The sequence below is a fragment of the Terrapene carolina genome, unplaced genomic scaffold (assembly GCF_002925995.2).
Source record: "Terrapene carolina triunguis isolate 2854851 unplaced genomic scaffold, T_m_triunguis-2.0 Scaffold112, whole genome shotgun sequence".
Classification (NCBI taxonomy): Eukaryota; Metazoa; Chordata; order Testudines; family Emydidae; genus Terrapene; species Terrapene triunguis.
The window spans coordinates 11231619-11250961 of record NW_020664463.1 but is presented as its reverse complement, the minus strand read 5'-3'; the positions used below and the strand labels follow the sequence as shown (position 1 = coordinate 11250961).

General features: G+C 44.7%; 1 protein-coding gene across 3 annotated transcripts in view; it reads right to left on the bottom strand.

Annotated features, from left to right (window-relative positions):
- Positions 1 to 19343, bottom strand: part of PARVB (parvin beta) — a 104895-nt gene that overhangs the window by 9602 nt on the left and 75950 nt on the right. For all 3 annotated transcript variants that reach the window (XM_026652242.2, XM_026652243.2, XM_026652244.2), the window contains exons 9-11: positions 8945 to 9006; positions 3027 to 3095; positions 579 to 680 (exon numbers count right to left, since the gene is read on the bottom strand). In XM_026652242.2, the coding sequence (XP_026508027.1) occupies positions 579 to 680; positions 3027 to 3095; positions 8945 to 9006 (233 nt within the window). The remainder of the gene's footprint in view (positions 1 to 578; positions 681 to 3026; positions 3096 to 8944; positions 9007 to 19343) is intronic.

The window sequence follows — 19343 nt, the reverse complement described above, 5'->3', positions numbered from 1 at the left end:
AGACTTCCTGTCTCCCACCTTTTGCATTTCTTGGATTGTAAGCAGCTCAGGGCAGGGATTGTCTCTTATTGTGACTATATACGATGCCTAGCAAAATGGGGCCCTGGCCTCAGAGTGGCCTCTAAGCATTGCTGTAATAATAATTAAATAAGTAATTCAACTGGAACATGTAAAAGTTCTATGTAAGTGCAAACTATTTATTATTTTATACCCTTTGGGTTTATAATCATCATCTGACCACAACTGTGCTGGACATCGCAGGATCTAGCTTTTCTTCTCTTAACTATGTTTACAGGTATTCATGTGCTGAATGCCTCTCTTAGCCTAGCTGCTGGAGTCATTCAGGAAGTCACTGGTAAAGTCACTGGGATTTACACCTTTGTTTCACGGTCAACCTTTAAAGTACAGATTCTAGTAACTGCCAAATGTGACAGCAAATGCCTCTTTGCTACAGCCTTTGAAAGAAAGGATATGCTATACTCTGGCTTAATTGGGCATGAAGAGAATTCAGCCAATGGATGGGAAATTGCATGTGTGATATGGTAGTGAGAGGAGCACAAACTGGAATTTCTACTCACCTTCTGATCAAAACTTTCAGGCGTTAAATAAAAGTTGTGGAGTGGAACAAAATAGTCTTCAAGCAGACCCATGAGCAATACCAAATAGACGCCATCTGCAAACTGAGGAGAGATACTGGTGAAATTCCCAGATGGCAGGCAGGAGGCATTTGGTTTCATGCAAGGCTTTGCAACAATGAGAAAAATCAAGCCCTAAGTGGCTAGACAGGTTGCTGCAGAGGGCCACAGGGATGTCTCCCCACATCTGAGAGCACTGTTTTCACCCCCCCTCACTATGAATAACTACGTGCTACATTGACAATGGGAAACTATATCTTTAAAACACGACCCAGAAGACCACACACAATTCTTTTGCATGCCTTTTCCTTGTTTTACACCATATGTAGGTTCACATGACTTGGGATGAGGTGCTCCAACCCAAGAGGAGAGCCACACCAAGCCTATGAAGAGAACCACCAGCAGAGTATCACTGCTCTAAACCGATTCAATTCCTTTTAAATGTTGGTAGGTACTGTATATTTCAAACAGAATTCCCTATATTGGTTCCAATATGACCTGTATGACATCCCCTGGATTTTTTATCAGAGATAAGGTGGTACATGCAAAGAGTTCTCTGGGGCAGGGGCTGTCTTTGTTCTGTGTTTGTACAACATCCAGAACCACGGGGTCCTGGCCCATGATTAGGGCTCTTATGCTCTACAATAATACAAATAATAAAGCAGTGCAACAATCCACAGAGACCTACACTTCTGAAACCAGAGCCACATAAATGTGGCACGAGATAAGGCACTACCACTTTAGCAGAAGCAGAACCTCCTGTTAGCTGTCAGTAGACTTAAGGGGGAGATTTTCAAAGGCACAAATGGCAGACAAATTGGAAATGAATAGGACTTAGGGTCTTTGTTGCCATTTGTTCCTTTGAAAAATCTTCATCTACATCTGCTTTGTAGGCCAGCCACTAGAGGACGAAGCTATCTCAAACACTTGACCGGGTCTCATTCCATCTAGTTAGAGACAGTCGTACAGATAACCCAGCCAGCACGTTAATGTACTACTGCACTATCTGACCAAGGTAAGCAATAGTTCAGTGATCAAAATTCTGTGTGATCTAGTAACTTGTCAGACATGATAGTCTCTCAACCTACTTTCCAAAGCATAAAAATCCTTGTTAATTCTGGCCACTTTGCACTGCAGTTTAGCAATTGCTTCCACAGTAAGTGCAATGGTGGAGTTCCAAGATTCTGATTAATTCCTAAAATAGAAGGGTGTCTCATATAACCAATATTTTCATATAACCTTCCCTGGCCCATTGTCTTGTACTTTTTACATTCTTTATACATTTCAGCCCTGGTGAATGGTGCTGGATTGACAGCCCTTGGAGATCAAAGACCTGTACCCATAAATCAGATACCGCACTGACAGCAATCATACAAAACTCTTGGGGCAAGAGGGTTGATCAAATCTCCATAGCCCAATTAATCACGGGTGTCTCAGCAGAGAACTCAAGAGTATTTTTGTGATACAGATAGTCAGGCCCCAGAACTGGACTGAAACCTCCTATTCACTAAGGCCCCAGAACATCAATCAGTGGATGATCAATTTAATCCATATCAGCCCAGGCCAGATTCAGACCAATTACCTAAATGAAATGCTCAGTAGTCCATAACCAATTCCCTAGGCTATCCAGTGCCCACACTAACTCTCCTGGGCAAACAGCAAAGAATAAGTTAACCACTTAGTCCCATTTTAAAGCAGTCTTTATCTTTAATGAACTCTCTTCCATTACACAGTGTAATTGTTTCTATTACAGCAGTTAGAGCTATGCAAGCTTCTGATATACTTGCAGCTGAGTGAAAGCAACATGCCCCTGTGTCTCCAGAACTCACGTTGGATTGGGTTATAGTGCTTTGAAGGATATCCAATATGTAATCTGAGTTAAACACAGACAGACCTAGGCCACAACAATTACTGAATCAACTGAGGATTTATCCTGGTTCAGATCAACAGCCTGAATTCACACAATTGGGAAAGACATGTCGTGACCTGCTCTCATCCATAATTTAATTAATACAGCTAGTGCTTTGCAAATGTTTTCTTTGATGTGTTAGAAACATTGGCCTGAAACCCAGCCATATATTACAGTCAATAACACAAACAAATATTAAATATTCTAAAACTTCCCTGGTTATCTGAAGCCAGGCGAGGTTACAAATGACCAGCAGTATCTGCTATAAGTCATGTGTGCAATAAGTGGGCAAGAGAAGCAGCCAGAGGCAAACATTACTGCAAATTACAATCACCTACAAAATAAGGCGAACACATATGAGTATCCCTCTAACGGAACTACTCACATGTATAAAGATAAGCACATGCAAAAGAGTTTGCACAACTGGGGCCTAAATTAGTCATTTATACCTTGAGATTTATTTTCTTGTATAAAACTCCTACCTGTGTTTCTAATTCTGTCACTTCCAAATTCAGCTTATTTAGGTGCTTGTTCACAAAGGTGATCAGAGACTGTAAAGGAAGATGACAAGGATTAATGAGGTTAAAAACAAGAACCGATGCCCATATGGTAGGGTTAATACAGCATTAGACTAAAAAGATTGGTAAACAATTGTCACAATACCCTCTTTGCCAGTGCACAAAAATAAAAAAATATCAGAATTAAAGTGATATAGCCGTGTAAATTACTATCTCCATTGCAATAGTATTATGGCAGGAGTCACCTCTTACAAGTTATTTTTCTTAGCATGCAAGCACATCTTTAGTCCTGGAGGAAATGCTATGGTGGCTTTGGTTCAGTTGTTGGTTCTTTGGGGGAGCCATGGTAAGCAGCAGGAGTGTGCGCTGCCTGCCTTAATTCTCTGAACAGAGCCAATTCTTGCACCAGAATTGTTCTGTGGGAACTGGGCATTGGTACTGGGCTGAGATTCTTGAATGAAGGGATGGTCTGTGTGCGGTTTGTGGCCCCTTTGTTCCAGAACTGGGGTGCGTGTGTGTGTATAAATAAACAAGTTACAATAAGAATATACCCAGGCTCTGTAGGTCTGATTTCCATCCCAATAGGAACCTGGCCTGCAAGGCCCTACACATCTGCTACCATTCAGTAGAGGGACAACAACAGCGTGAATATATACTAAGGTATTTATTCCAACAACCTAGCCATCTGCTTAAAATATTTTTAGAGGGGATGTGGAGTTAGATTTTAATGTTTATATTAAATGGACAGCATTCACTTAACATTCAATCAACTTTTTAAAAATCCTTTAGCAGCAGTTTCAGAATGGAAAAATAAAAACTTGTCCATGCTACAAGCCTAAACATGTTAGTTTAAATGTATCCTGGAAAATACCTCTTCTGTCCTGGTCCATGACTAGGGCTCCTAGGTGCTTTAGTAATTAGGGCTGTCAAGCGATTAAAAAAATTAATCGCGATTAATCGAGCTGTTAAACAACAATAGAATACCATTTATTTTAAATATTTTTGGATGTTTACTGCATTTTCAAATATATTAATTTCAATTACAACACAGAATACAAAGTGTACAGTGCTCACTTTATATTTATTTTCGATTACAAATATTTGCACTGTAAAAAACAAAAAAAAATTATTTTTCAATTCACCTCATAAGTACTGTAGTGCAATCTCTTTATCATGAAAACTGAACTTAAAAATGTACAATTACGTACAAAAAAAACTGCATTCAGAAAGAAAACAATGTAAGACTTTAGAGCCTACAAGTCCACTCAGTACTACTTCTTGGTCAGCCAATCACTCAAACAAGGTTGGTTACAATTTGCAGGAGATAATGCTGCCCGCTTCTTGTTTACAATGTCACCTGAAAGTGAGAACAGGCGTTTGCATGGCACTGTTATATCTGGCATGCCAGATGCGCTAAAGATTCATATGTCCCTTCATGCTTCAATCATCATTCCAGAGGACATGTGTCCATGCTGCTGATGGGTTCCCCTTGATAATGATCCAAAGCAGTGCAGACTGACACATGTTCATTTTTATTATCTGAGACAGATGCCACAAGCAGAAGGTTGATTTTCTTTTTTGGTGGTTTGGGTTCTGTAGTTTCCGCATCAGAATGTTGCTCTTTTAAGACTTCTAAAAGCATGCGCCACACGTTGTGCCTCTCAGATTCTGGATGGCTCTTCAGATTGTTAAACCTTGGGTTGAGTGTGGTAGCTATTTTTAAAAATCTCACATCAGTATCTTCTTTGCATTTTGTCAAATCTGGTGTGAAAGTGTACTTAAAACGAACATGTGCTGAGTCATCATCTGAGACTACTATAACATGAAATATATGCAGAATGCAGGTAAAACAGAGCAGGAGACATACAATTCTCCCCCAAGAAGTACAGTCACAAATTTAATTGATGCATTATTTTTTTAACGAGCATCATCAGCATGGAAGCATGTCCTCTGGAATGGTAGCTGAATCATGAAGCAGCATTTCTGGCACGTAAATACCTTGCAAAGCCAGCTACAAAAGTGCCATGTGAACGCCTGTTCTCACTTTCAGGTGACATCGTAAATAAGAAGCAGGCAGCAGTATCTGCCGTCAATGTAAACAAATTTGTCTTAGCAATTGACAGAATAAGAAGTAGGACCGAGTGGACTTGTAGGCTCTAAAGTTTTACACTGTTTTGTTTTTGAGTGCAGTTATGTAACCAAAAAAAATCTGCATTTGTAAGTTACACTTTCACAATAAAGAGATTGCACTTCAGTACTTGTATGAGGTGAACTGAAAAATACATTTCTTTTGTTTATCATTTTTACAGTGCATACATTTGCAATCAAAAATAATAATATAAAGTGAGCACTGTGCACATTGTATTCTGTGTTGTAATTGAAATCAATATTGAAAATGTAGAAAAACATCCAAAAATATTTAATAAATTTCAGTTGGTATTCTATTGTTATAAGTGAGATTAATCGCAATTCATTTTTTTAATCACGATTCATTTTTTTGAGTTAATCGCATGAATTAACTGCGATTAATTGACAGCCCTACTAGTAATACAAATAACAACAACAATCAGATAATGCAAAGAAGCAAATTTCAGTTCCAATCTCTATGTAAAATAGTTACTCAGTTTTATGCTCAACAATTTAACATTGGTATTTGCACACCCTAATGGAATAATGCAAAGTCTTTGTCTGTTCCCTTCCAGATGGATATATTAACAAAAGCTGGCACAGATTAATGGCTATTTTTCCTTTTCCCTCTGCCCCCAAAAAGAGGATGTTGAAGGTGGAACAGACAGTGGCCTGTGATCTGTATCAGGAGAACAGACCCATGGGACTGTTCCAGTTGTTGTAAGTGAGCATCCCTTTGGACGTGTTAATGAAAGTGAAGTTTAAGAGTGAAAGTTAAACGTGTGTGTGAGAGAGTGAGTGTGTGTGTGAGAGAGTGAGTGTGTGTGTGAGAGAGTGAGTGTGTGTGTGTATTACAACTTCTTGCAGCCATAATTGGTGAATCACAACCTATATATCTACCCCTCTGACAGCCATAGTATACTAGTGAGATTCTCCAGCTGTAGACGGGCACCCCTCGTACAAAGCAATTGCTCAGATCAGACACTGGGTGCTTCTTTTGGATATTAATACCTGGAGTTTCTCTCAAAGTGCTGTATGGAAGAGTGCTGACATAAACACCAAGAATGACCCAAAACCCACTTAAAATTATGGGAGTCTTAACTGATTCTAAGGCTGATCTAAAGGCAGAGGAGGCCTGGAATTACTTCAAGTCAAAGTTGCAGAAACTATCAGAAGCCTGCATCCCAAGAAAGGGGAAAAAAGTCATAGGCAGGAGGTGCAGACCAAGCTGGATGAGCAAGCATCTCAGAGAGATGATTAAGAAAAAGCAGAAAGCCTACAAGGAGTGGAAGATGGGAAGGATTAGCAAGGAAAGGTACCTTATTGAGGTCAGAACATGTAGGGATAAAGTGAGAAAAGCTAAAAGCCATGTAGAGTTGGACCTTGCAAAGGGAATTAAAACCAATAGTAAAAGGTTCTATAATCATATAAATAAGAAGAAAACAAAGAAAGAAGAAGTGGGACCGCTAAACACTGAGGATGGAGTGGAGGTTAAGGATAATCTAGGCATGGCCCAATATACTTTGCCTCAGTCTTTAATGAGGCTAATGTGGAGCTTAGGGATAATGATAGGATGACAAATGGGAATAAGGATATGGAGGTAGATATTACCACATCCGAGGTAGAAGCCAAACTCCAACAGTTTAATGGGACTAAATGGGGGGGGGGGGCCCAGATAATCTTCATCCAAGAATATTAAAGGAACTGACACATGAAATTGCAAGCCCATTAGCAAGAATTTTTAATGAATCTGTAAACTCAGGGGTTGTACCGTATGACTGGAAAATAGCTAACATAGTTCCTATTTTTAAGAAAGGGAAAAAAAAGAGATACGGGTAACTATAGGCCTGTTAGTTTGACATCTGTAGTATGCAAAGTCTTGGAAAAAATTTTGAAGGAGAAAGTAGTTAAGGACATTGAAGTTAGTAGTAATTGGGACAAAATACAACATGGTTTTACAAAAGGTAGATCGTGCCAAACCAACTTGATCTCCTTCTTTGAGAAGGTAACAGATTTTTTAGACAAAGGAAACGCAGTGGATCTAATTTACCTAGATTTCAGTAAGGCATTTGATATGGTTCCACATCAGGAATTATTAGCTAAATTGGAAAAGATGGGGATCAATATGAAAATTGAAAGGTGGATAAGGAACTGGTTAAAGGGGAGACTACAACGGGTCATACTGAAAGGTGACCTGTCAGGCTGGGCGGAGGTTACTAGTGGAGTTCCTCGGGGATCGGTTTGGGGACCAATCTTGCTTAATCTTTTTATTACTGACCTTGGCACAAAAAGTGGGAATGTGCTAATAAAGTTTGCAGATGATACAAAGCTGGGAGGTATTGCTAATACTGAGAAGGACCGGGATATCATGCAGGAAGATCTGGATGACCTTGTAAACTGGAGTAATAGTAATAGGATGAAATTTAATAGTGAAAAGTGCAAGGTCATGCATTTAGGGATTAATAACAAGAATTTTTGTTATAAATTGGGGACGCATCAGTTGGAAGTAACAGAGGAGGAGAAGGACCTCGGAGTATTGGTTGATCACAGGATGACTATGAGCCACCAATGTGATATGACCGTTAAAAAAGCTAATGAGGTCTTGGGATGCATCAGGCGAGGTATTTCCAGTAAAGATAAGGAGGTGTTAGTACCATTATACAAGGCACTGGTGAGACCCCATCTGGAATATTGTGTGCAGGTCTGGTCTCCCATGTTTAAGAAGGATGAATTCAAACTGGAACAGGTACAGAGAAGGACTACTAGGATGATTCGAGGAATGGAAAACCTGTCTTATGAAAGGAGACTCAAAGAGCTTGGCTTGTTTAGCCTAACCAAAAGAAGGCTGAGGAGAGATATGATTGCTCTTTATAAATATATCAGAGGGATAAATATCAGGGAAGGAGAGGAATTATTTAAGCTCAGTACCAATGTGGACACAAGAACAAATGGATATAAACTGGACATTAGGAAATTTAGACTTGAAATTAGACGAAGATTTCTAACCGAGGAGTGAAGTTCTGGAACAGCCTTCCAAGGGGAGTAGTGGGGGCAAAAGACATATCTGGCTTCAAGACTAAGCTTGATAAGTTTATAGAGGGGATGGTATGATGGGATAGCCTAAATGTTGGCAATTAATTGATCTTTGATTATTAGTGGTAAATATGCTCAATGGCCTGTGATGGGATGTTAGATGGGGTGGGATCTGAGTTACTACAGAGAATTCTTTCCTGGTGAGTCTTGCCCACATGCTCAGGGTTTAGCTGATCGCCATATTTGGGGTCGGGAAGGAATTTTCCTTCAGGGCAGATTGGCAGAGGCCCTGGAGGTTTTTCGCCTTCCTCTGCAGCGTGGGGTACGGGTCACTTGCTGGAGGATTCTCTGCACCTTGAGGTCTTTAAACCACGATTTGAGGACTTCGATAACTCAGACATAGGTTAGGGATTTGTTACAGGAGTGGGTGGGTGAGATTCTGTGGCCTGCGTTGTGCAGGTCAGACTAGATGATCATAATGGTCCCTTCTGACCTTAAAGTCTATGAGTCTATGATTCCAATAAGCACTGGGCCAAGCCACAAAGCTTCAAGATAAGCACTTCAGTTGTAACTTTGGAGTGAAATTTGTATGATTCTGATGGGCATATTTTTTCCACTGATACCACAAATATTTTCCACAGGTTTCCAGACTTCTAGGACCCCTTTCTGCTTAAAAATCCACTACTGACCACAGTAGGAAACAAAATTTTAAAATATTTTACCTTTTTCACTACGCTGAGTTTATCTGGTGCGTGGTCAAAGAGGGTATCAAAGGCATCTCGTTCTGATTCATAAACAGACGAAAGCAATGTTAGATAAATCAATTCTGCTGTAACAGTCATATGTGGAAGCAAGTTATGCATGTTAATTTTCTTTGTTCCCTGTCTTAGGAAACACACAATAGAGATTCAAACAAAAATCAGTCAGCCAATAGGTGTCTAAAGGCCAGAGCAAACTGCATTGGGAACCTTGGGAGTAGTTGAAAATGGTGTCTTAAATCGGGGGTTCCCTACCGCATTTCACATTCAGGACAGAAAACAGACACATGAAAACAAAAAACATCAGTTACAAACAAAGAAAAGTTGCCCTATGGCCTATTTTTCTATATATCAAATGGTCAATGAATATCACTTGATGTTTGTGTTTTTCAGGATTTGTATATGCCCGTTGCTGAGTGATACAGCAATCAGGCCCAGATTAAAGCTAGGTACTTACTCGCAAGCTTAACTTTAAGCATGCTAGGAGTACCATTGACTTCAATGAAGCTACTCACAGCTTGAAGTTAGTCACGCAAGTAAGTGCCTTGCTGAATTAAGGCCTGAACGCAGACCTGATCTCCACCCCAGTATTCAATGTAAAGAATAAGCATTTAGCACTTCCATAGCGCTTTACACTTTCAAAGGTCTGCACAAACACTAATTAATCTTATCTAAATTGATTTAAACTAATTAAATATGAGTACATTACTTCTGTTGGAATTGTAATGGCAAATCCACTGCATTTGATGAAGGTTGTATTCATGCTGAAATCAACGAAAGTCATTTTCCTTCTATATGAAGGGAGACTGTGCATTCTCCAGCGGCTCCAGATCCACAGGCCCCAAAGAGGTTGCCCAACTCTTTTTTTTTTTTTTTTGGTCTTGGTCCCACACAATGCTTAATTTGTAATAAAAGAGGTGTCAGGGCTCCAGCAATTTTTTTACATTCATAACTGATGCAGCAAGCCCAGAGGTGCCGGGGCTCTGAACTGCCAAGCCCAGAGGTGCCGGGGATCAGCCTTGGCACACGTTGGCACAAATTAAGCACTGGTGCCACATCACTTTCTCAAATCACTTTAGACACAATCTATGCTCTGGATTCGTATCACGCTATGGTGGTTTCAGCCTTTAGCTCATTATTGGAGCGGACAGAAATTTCCCAAATGTTGAGGTTTTGGATGAAATTTTCCATTGCAAACTGGATTTTCAGTATTAAAAAAACAACTGAAAATTTTCAAACAAAAATATTTAATTGAAAAACATTCAGTGTTTTGTTCAGCTATGGAGTTGGCTGAAATTTTTTGATTGCTGAAAAATTTCAACAAAATTTTGACATTTTGAAGATCCAGTAAAATAATTTCCATGTTTGTTTGTTTAAGAACAGATCTTCTTATTATCCAAGTTCATCACTCTCTACCTAGGGTATTTATATGCCCACTCCCCCCCCCCCCCCCCAATCACCATAGTATCTCAGCATCTCAGAATCTTTAATGTATTTAAACTTCACAACACTCCTATGAGAGAGGGGAGTGCTACTATTCTCATTTCACAGAAGGGAAATAGAGGCACAGTGAAGCTGCGTGACTTGCCCAAGGTCGCAGAGTTTGTGGCGGAGGAGGGATTTAAATCTAGGCCTCTTAAGTCCTTCATGGACCACATGCCTTGAAGATTATTTCTCATTATTTTAAATAACAATGAGATGATGCACCTAGTCCCAAACAAACAGTGTGAGAGATGCTATGAAGAAAGGAAAACAAGGCTCTCACAGAGGCAATACCAAAATGCTTGCTTTTCATTCTAAAGACATGGAACTACTGCACAATATGGCACATGCTGTAGCAGAATCTGCACCACAGGAGAACAGGGTAAGGAGGGAAACAAAAGGGAAGCTATTCCATGCTACCATATAGGAATGAGAAATGGGGTTGGTTGGCTATTGGAGGCAGCTACCTAGTACACAGATAAAGCTTTCTCAGAGCTTCTCTCTGCAGCTTTCCCACATTCTATAGCCTGCTGGTTAGGGCACTAGCCTAGAATGTGGGAGACCCAGATTCAAGTACCTGCTCTGCCTGATTGAGAGTAATCTAGCAAGGAAAACTCTGTTCTCAACCAGGGACTTGAATCTGGGTCTCCCAGATTAGTGCCTAATGACCTGCTCTTCCCCACGCCTTTCTGAAGCAAAAATCAATCTGAAAATAGACATTTTGGATGTGGAACAAAATCAAATTTCAAAATCTTGAAAGCTGCTGTAAAACGGAATTGTTGTCCTCCTATCAGCTCTACTTATACCTACTACTCCTGAGGGCATTCTGTGCCAAAAAATTAAAAATTCTGCTCACAATATTTTAAAATTCTGGATATTCCGTTTGTCAAATAAATGTGGAGGCTCCAGCATGGCAGTGGGGAGCACAGGCCACTGGCTGCACAGAGGTGGGAGATCACTATGCAGCTCCTCCCCAGGACATGGACTCAACAATGAGGCTGCACCCAACCCTGATACAGCACAAGGACTGGGCCTGCCCCTTTAGACCAGGAGCACCAGGTGTGGGCAGACAGGCTCAGCAAGGCAGGATCCAAGTGTGGAAGGGCTTAGTGTGGGTGGATCGGGTTCTGTGTTGGGCAATCTGGGTGCGGGTGGCTCAGTGGGAGATCTGGGTGCGGGGGGATCTGGATGCACAGGGGGTTGTTGGGGGGTTCTGGGACCAACAGTAATGGGACTTTTCAGGATGGTCCAGGTGAAGGTGGTTGGGTCTCAACAGGGGGGCGGTCTGGGTGTGTGTGGGGGAAATAGAGCTCGGCAGGGGAGTCTGGGTGTGGGGGCTCAGTGGGGGAGTCCAGATGCTGGGGGAGTGGGGCTCATCGGGGGGTTCTGGGTGCAGGGGGAGGTGAGGCTCGGCGGGAGGGTCTGGGTATGAGGGGGTCTGGATGCATGGAGGTTGGGCAGATGGGGGAGCAGCTCCCTGTACAGTGCTCCCTCCCCCTGCAGCTGACGAACAATGGGTGCAGGAAGCATGGGGGGGTGGGGGGGAGAGTTCGCAGAGCTTCCTGCAGCTGGGGGAGGGTCTGACCCGGCTCTGGATGCCGTGCAGGGGAAGAGGAAGTCCCATCCTCCCCAGCCCAGCCAGGACTAGCAGCTGAGCCCGGCGCAGAGTAGGAGCCACCAGCCGGATCTTCCCCAGTCCCGTCCCCTACCCCACAGTGATTTACCTCTCTGTCAGCTGCCCTGGGCACTCAAAACATATTGCTGGGGAAGGTTGCATGACTGTTCTTTTGGCTTCCCTTTGCTTCCCTGTCAGAAAGTAATTTTTCTGCAGGGAAGCAAAGAAATCTGCGGGGACATAAATTCTGCGCATGCGCAGTGGTGCAGGATTCCCTCAGGAGTACCCTACCTACCTTTTCTTCAGCTTTTCTAGAGAGCTTATTATCACAGTGCCTAAATGCTAAGGCTCAGGGGGTATAACCTCTTCTTGTCAGGAAATTGGAGAGACCTTTGGTGGGGTTCACTGAGCAAAGTTTCTTTAAAATAGAAAATCTTCTTTTGCAACGAAAATAATATGCTGAGGTCTAATGTCTAGTGGGAAGACCAGAAGATTGAGAGAGAGGATTACTCACCTTGTGCAGTAACTGAGGTTCTTCGAGATGTGTCCCCACATGGGTGCTCCACTGTAGGTGTGGCAGCGCCCTTGCGTCTGGAGTCGAAGATCTTCAATAGCAGTGCCCGTCGGACCTTACATGTGCACTGCCTCCTCCCCCGCCCCGCACTATGCACGGGTAGTATAAATAGCAGTCCGACCACCCTCAGTTCCTTCTCTGCCCCATAGCCCAAATGTTATACTCCGAAGCAGAGGGGAGGAGGGAGGGTAGTGGAGCACCCATGGAGACACACATCTCGAAGAACCTCAGTTACTGCACAAGGTGAGTAACCTTCTCTTCCTCTTCGAGTGATGCTCCCCTGAGTGCTCCACTGTAGGTGACTATAAAGCAGGGCCCTAGCTGGAAAGTTGGGTCTTTGGAGCACCTGGTATAACCAAGGATAGGACTGTACGTCCGAGAATAGTGTCCATTGAGGAATGCTGCAAGATGGCATAATGTTGGGTGAATGTATCAGACAACCCCCATGTGGCAGCCCTGCATATATCTATTATGGGAACATTATTGAGGAATGCAATGGCGGTTGAGAACACTCACGTGGAGTGTGTCCTGATAGAGGCAGGTGGTTGCTTATTGTGAAGTTCGTAAGACAGGCGTATGCACTGTGAAATCCATTTAGAGAGGCGTTGTTTAGATATAGCGGAGCCTTTAGAGCATTTGGCAATGGATATGAACAAGCGTGGCAAGTAGAACGACAATGCACATCTCACATCCAAGGCGTGGAGAGAGCTGCTTCTTGGTAATTGTTGTGTGGTTTGGGAAAGGAGGAGGGGAGGTATATAGGCTCATTTAGATGGAAGGACGTTATAACCTTTGGCAGGAATTTTGGTGGGGAGAACGGAGGGTCATTTTGTCCCTATAAAACATTGTATATGGTGGGTATGCCATAAGGGCTGATATTTCTCCCACTCGTCGTGCCAATGTAATAACGATGAGGAAGGCCGTTTTCATTGCTAGATAAAGGAGCGAGCAGGTTGCCATTGGCTCAAATGGAGATCTAGTCAGAGAGCGTAGGACTAGGCTGGGGTCCCAGGGTGGGGGGACGTATGTCAGGGTACAGGTTTTGAACACCCTTAAGAAAACGTTTGACAAGGGGGGTGCAAATACTGAATATCCCTCAACAGGGCAGTGGAATGTGGTAATTGCAGCCAGGTGCACTCTAAGAGAGCTAAAAGCCAATCCGTGCTGTTTGAGTTTAAGGAGGTAGTCCAATATGAGAGGTAATGGAGCTCAGACTGCATCAACCTCTCTGTCGGCACACCAAAGATGGAAGCGGTTCCACATGTGGGAATAGGTATATCTGGTAGAATCACACCTGCTATTTATCAAGATATGTTTTACTGAATCTGAACAGGTTATTTCTGAATTCCAGAGCCACAAAGGACCAAGCTTTCAGGTGGAGCATCTGCAGATTAGTACAGTGAATGCGTCCCCTGTCCTGAGAGAGGAGCCACGATGCTGGGGGAAGGTTCATAGGCCAAGAGAGTGTCATGTGAAGCAGGTACGTGTATCAGACCTGTCATGGCTAAGTTGGTACTATTAGTATAACCAGAGCTTGATCTTCCTGCATCTTGCATAAGACTCGGAAGAGGAGGGGAAAGGACGGGATGGCATAGAGAAGTGGCGCATTCCAGTTCATGAGGTATGCATCCCTCAAGAGAATCACGTCCCAGGCCTGCCCTGGAACAAAACTGAGGACAGCGGGTGTTCTTGTGAGTGGCGAAAAGGTCTATGGTGGGGTGACCCCCATTGGTGGAAGATGGGTCGGAGTGCTCTCATGTCGAGCTGCCATTCGTGCTCGTGCGAGAAGGTTCTGCTCAGCGTATCCGCTGTCGTGTTCTAATGTCAGGGAGATACGCAGAAGAGATGGAGAGGTCCTTATGGATACACCAATTCCATAGCTTGATCACTTCTGAGCATAGGGAATGGGACCTGGCACCTCCTTGTGACATACAAGCAAGGTTGTCCATCATTACTCGAACAGTCCGGTTTCTGAGGAGTGGTAGGAAATGTTGGCAGGCATTGCGGACCGCCCTCAGTTCCAGGAGGGTGACGTGTAAGGTGGACTCAGTGGGCATCCATCTGCCCTGTACAGTGTGCTTGCATAGATTCACTCCCCAGTGAGTATCACGGCAGGTTGAGGTTGAAGAAAAGGGACCCCAGCACAGACATTGTCAGGGCATGTCTACCACAGCAGTGAGTCCTTGACCCGGGTTGGCATGGACAGGAGTTTTTGTATGCTGTGCTTGTGAGGAAGATATACTGTATGGAACCAGCCCTGAACACACCGCATGTTCAGCCTCGTGTGTTTGACCACAAATGTAGCGGCAGCCATAGGTCCCAGAAGTTGGAGGCATGTACGTGCTGGGATTTGGGGGCATGCTCGGGTGGTTGAAAGTAGTTGTGTTATCGCTGTGAACCTGTGAGGCAGTAAAAACGCTCTTGCCCACTTGGCATCAAATACAGCACCAATGAATTCCAGCGTTTGCACTGGGGTTAGTGTGGACTTTTTGAAATTAATAAGGAGGCCCAGTTTTGTAAAGAGGGTCATTGTAGCGTGGACTGCTAGGAGCGCTTCGCTCTCAGATGGCACTTTGAGGAGGCAGTCATCTAGATACGGGGAAATGGTGATGCCTTGTTTGCAGAGGACGGCCATGACCACTGCGAGTAGTTTGGAAAAAAGTCACGAGCTGTGGATAGTCCGAAGGGTAGAACCCTATACCGGTAGTGACCGTGGCGGACGATGAATTGTAGGAAACGTCTGTCAGCAGGGTGTACTGCAATATGAAAGTACGCGTCCTGTAGGTCGAAGGCCAAGAACCAATCCCCCTGTTCCAGTGCTGGGATGAAGGTGGATAGGGTAACCATCTTGAAATGTTGTAATTTGACAAACTTGTTGAGATTGAGAAGGTCTAGGATGGAGCGCCAACCACCAGACTTCTTTTGTACCAGGAAGTTGGGAGAATAGAAACCGCATCCTCTGTCTTATGGAGGGACCAGTTCTATGGCTCCCAGTTGAAGATGTCATCTCACCTCCCACGCCAGAATGGGCTTGTGAGAGGGGTCCCTGAAGGGGGAGGGGAGTTGGCGGGATGGTATACTAGGAAGGGGATGGAGTAACCTTCCTTTATTATTTCCAGGACCCATCTGTCCAAGGTAATGAGCATCCAAGATGGTAAAAATTGAGCTAGGCGGTTGCCAAACTGTTGGTGTGTAGATGGCGGTACAGATAGTAGCGGCAACTGGAGCAGGCAGGAGGTTCTCTGGACCTCAACAACACCTTCAAATTTCCTGCTTATTAGAGGGTGTTTGGGACAATGTCCCCCATGCAGGCGATTGTCTGCACCCATTGGTTGTCAAACTGCCGCTGTGGGTAGTATGGCTGAGGGCGAGATTGTGGAGGGAGCTGATATTTTCCCGATCTTTGTTCTGGCTGTGGCATGTATATATATCGAGGGATTTTAGAGTGGCTCGGGATCTTTCAATGAGTGTAAGGAGTTGATGCGCTCAGAAAATAGTTTTTGTCCCTCGAATGGGAGATTCCTTGACTGTATTTTGAACCTCCTTAGAGAATCCTGAAAGGTGCAACCATGATGCACATCACATTACTACCGCAGTAGCAATGGATTGGGCAGCTGTATCAGCTGAGTCCAGGGAGGCCTGCAGGGTCGTGCAGGCTATTAAGTGACCTTCCAAAATGAGGGGCAGGAATTGTTCCCTTTTTTCCTCTGGCAGATCCTGGCAAAGTTCCTCCAGCTTAGAATAAATTTTATAATGATATTTGGCCATAAGGGCCTCGTAGTTGGAAATTCGAAATTGGAGGGTAGCAGATTAATAGGACTTTCTGCCAAAGAGATCTAAATGTTTCCAGTCTCGGTCAGGATGACCGGATCGGGATTGGGATTGATGGCCCTTCTCCTGCACCGCATTCACCACGAGAGAATTCAGGGCAGGATGTGAAAATAAAAACTCTACATTTTTTTGCAGGTACATAATATTTCCTATCTGCCCATTTGCAGGTAGCGGGGATAGAGGTTGGAGTCTGCTAAAGAAGGTTTGCAGGTTCAAGTAGTGCACCATTAATAGGTAGGGCAATTTTTGTTGTTGAGAAGGTATAGAGAATGTCAATTGGTTCATGTTGTTGTTCCTTGACCTCCTCAAGTGGGATATTTAGGGAGTCAGCCACTCTACGAAACAGCTCCTGAAAGTGACGAAAATCATCCACCGCTGTGGGAAGTGGTGGCATGACGGCTTCATCAGGTGAAGATGAAGAAAATGGGAGGACCGGAGGTACCGCCTCATTCTGCTCTCCTTCCAGTTCCTCCTCCAGTGGTGGCATTGTGGAGGATGTGGTTCTGGAGGTAAAGAGATTGTTAAGGAGGGGATGGATGGAGGTCAGCATGTTTGCAGCAGTGGGGGATTACTGAATTGTGCCCAGAGGTCTCAATATGGCCAATTAGGAGGAAAGGGAATATATGGTTGCATCCATGGAGGCCCCTGAAAAGGCTGGGTGCCCTGAATTGCGGCAGGGTAAGGCTGATAAGTTGATGTCAATTGCCCTGATGTTGATGGGACAAGAGAGAGTTGATTATCACCCACGTCCTCCTCGACATCAGGAGATGCTATCCTTGTGGGAGAGTGCGAAGTGTGTCTCGCTTGAGACGTGGGTGAGACTTGGGACACCTCCTGTCTGAGGAGTGGAGAATCTGGAGTGTCAGATATAGTGAGGCTTGACAGCTGTATGAACTCCTGAGGGTGATCTCTGGTCAGTGCCTGTGTTGAGCATGGTGCTGAGATGTGATATGGAAAAGAGTCAGCAGATGGCGCCAGAGAGCTTTTTGGAGCCATAAGCTTTATTATGGGGGTTCTCAAACTGGGGGTCGGGAGGTTATTACATGGGGGCTCGCAAGCTGTCAGCCTCCACCCCAAGCCCCACTTTGCCTCCAACATTTATAATGGTGTTGAATATATTAAAAAGTGTTTTGAATTTATAAGGGGGGGGTTGCATTCAGAGACTTGCGATGTGAAAGGGGTCACCAGTACAAAAGTTTGAGAATCACTGCTTTAGTAGGAGTTTGCAACCCTGCCAGAGTCTCTCTCAGAGCCGAGAGCTTCGGTGCCGTGCGCAGCGTCGGAGCCAAGGGCTTCCCTGGAGCTAGCTGTTTTGCCGGTGCCAATGGTGGTGCCAACAGCGTCATTGACACCAGAAACGGACCCAGAGCTGCGGTGGAGGTAAAGGGCTCTCTTCAGTCGCCCACAACCGGAGGTAGCGCTGATAGCTGATATTTTGTCCTGGCCCGGTCATTAGACTTACTCTCAGGGGCTGAGGTATGTCTACACTGCCGTGGTAAGTCGACCTATGCTATGCAATTCCAGCTACGTGAATAACATGGCTGGAGTTGACATACCTTAGGTTGAGTTACCGGGGGGGAGGGGTCTACACCATGGGGGGTCGACAGGAGAAATTCTCCCATCAACTTACCTTACTCTTCTCGTCTACTGTCGATTTGGTGGGTCTTCACTAGACCCGCTAAATCGACTGCCTGTGGATCGATCTCAGAGTGTCGATCCCATCTGTAGTGTAGATGTAGTGTAGGAGCAGCTTTGTGCCTCTTGTCAGAAGCCGTTAGCACCACGGATCTAGCCGGGGATGGCATTCCTGCGGTTTGCACCTCAGGAGCTGAGGGAGGGACCACTCTCTTCTTAGTATCAGCCCAGTCAAAGGATGATCTTCCCTTACTCGCGGGAGGGGAGTGAGGGTCGGCAGACAACCTTACTGAGCGTGAGGGTCTCTCCAGTGAGGAGTAAGAACCAGGGTTCGACGCTGGTTGCAGGAATTTTTCCACGAGGGATAGTTTGAGTTTAAGGTCCCTCTTTCCTTACTCTTGGCTTTAAGCCCAGACAGTGGGAACACTTCTGGGAAACGTGTCCCTCTTCCAGGCAATGGATATACTGTGCGTGGCCGTCCATTATAAAGACAGTGGCCCCACTTAAACCTAGAGGAGCCAGGCTTAAGGACGAGGGAGTAGCATCCCTGACAGGAATTAGGGAAAACAAAAAACTAATTACATGTTTTAATTTTTTTTAAGAATGAAGGAGAAGAAAAGAAAATGAAGGAGCTAACTAACTAGGAGAGGGAAAAACAGGTAAGAGACTATCTAAATGACGAAGTAGGCTCTGCTAACTGTTCTGTTCCAGACCACAGGCAGTAGAGAAGGAACCGTGGGCGGTCAGACTGCACAGTGCGGGGGAGGAGAGGTGCGCATCTGCGGTCTGATGGGCACTGCTATCGAAGATCTCCGACTCCAGACGCAAAGGCGCTGCCGCACCTACAATGGAGCACCCACGGGGACATCACTCGAAGTAGTAGTTCTGGTTCTTTTGGTAGCTGTTCCTTGTGCTCCATTCCCCACTCCTCCCTGGCGCTTCAGGCAGGACTCCCTACAGCCAGTAACAGAGCTGTCCCAGCCACGTGCTCCTGCCCTGTGCAATCAGGGCTGGCTTTAGGCCGATTCAGCCGATTCGGCTCAATTGGGCCCCGCGCTGCAGCTCTCCACCCCGCCCTCAGCTCACTTCCCCCTCCTCCCCTCCCCTGAACGCTCCGTCCCCTCCCCTGCTTCCCGCGAAGTCTGAAAAGGAGCAGGGGCGGGCCGGCAGCACCAGGTAAGCTGGCGTGGTGGGGGCGCGAGAAGGGCTCCGGGGAGGCGCGGCCC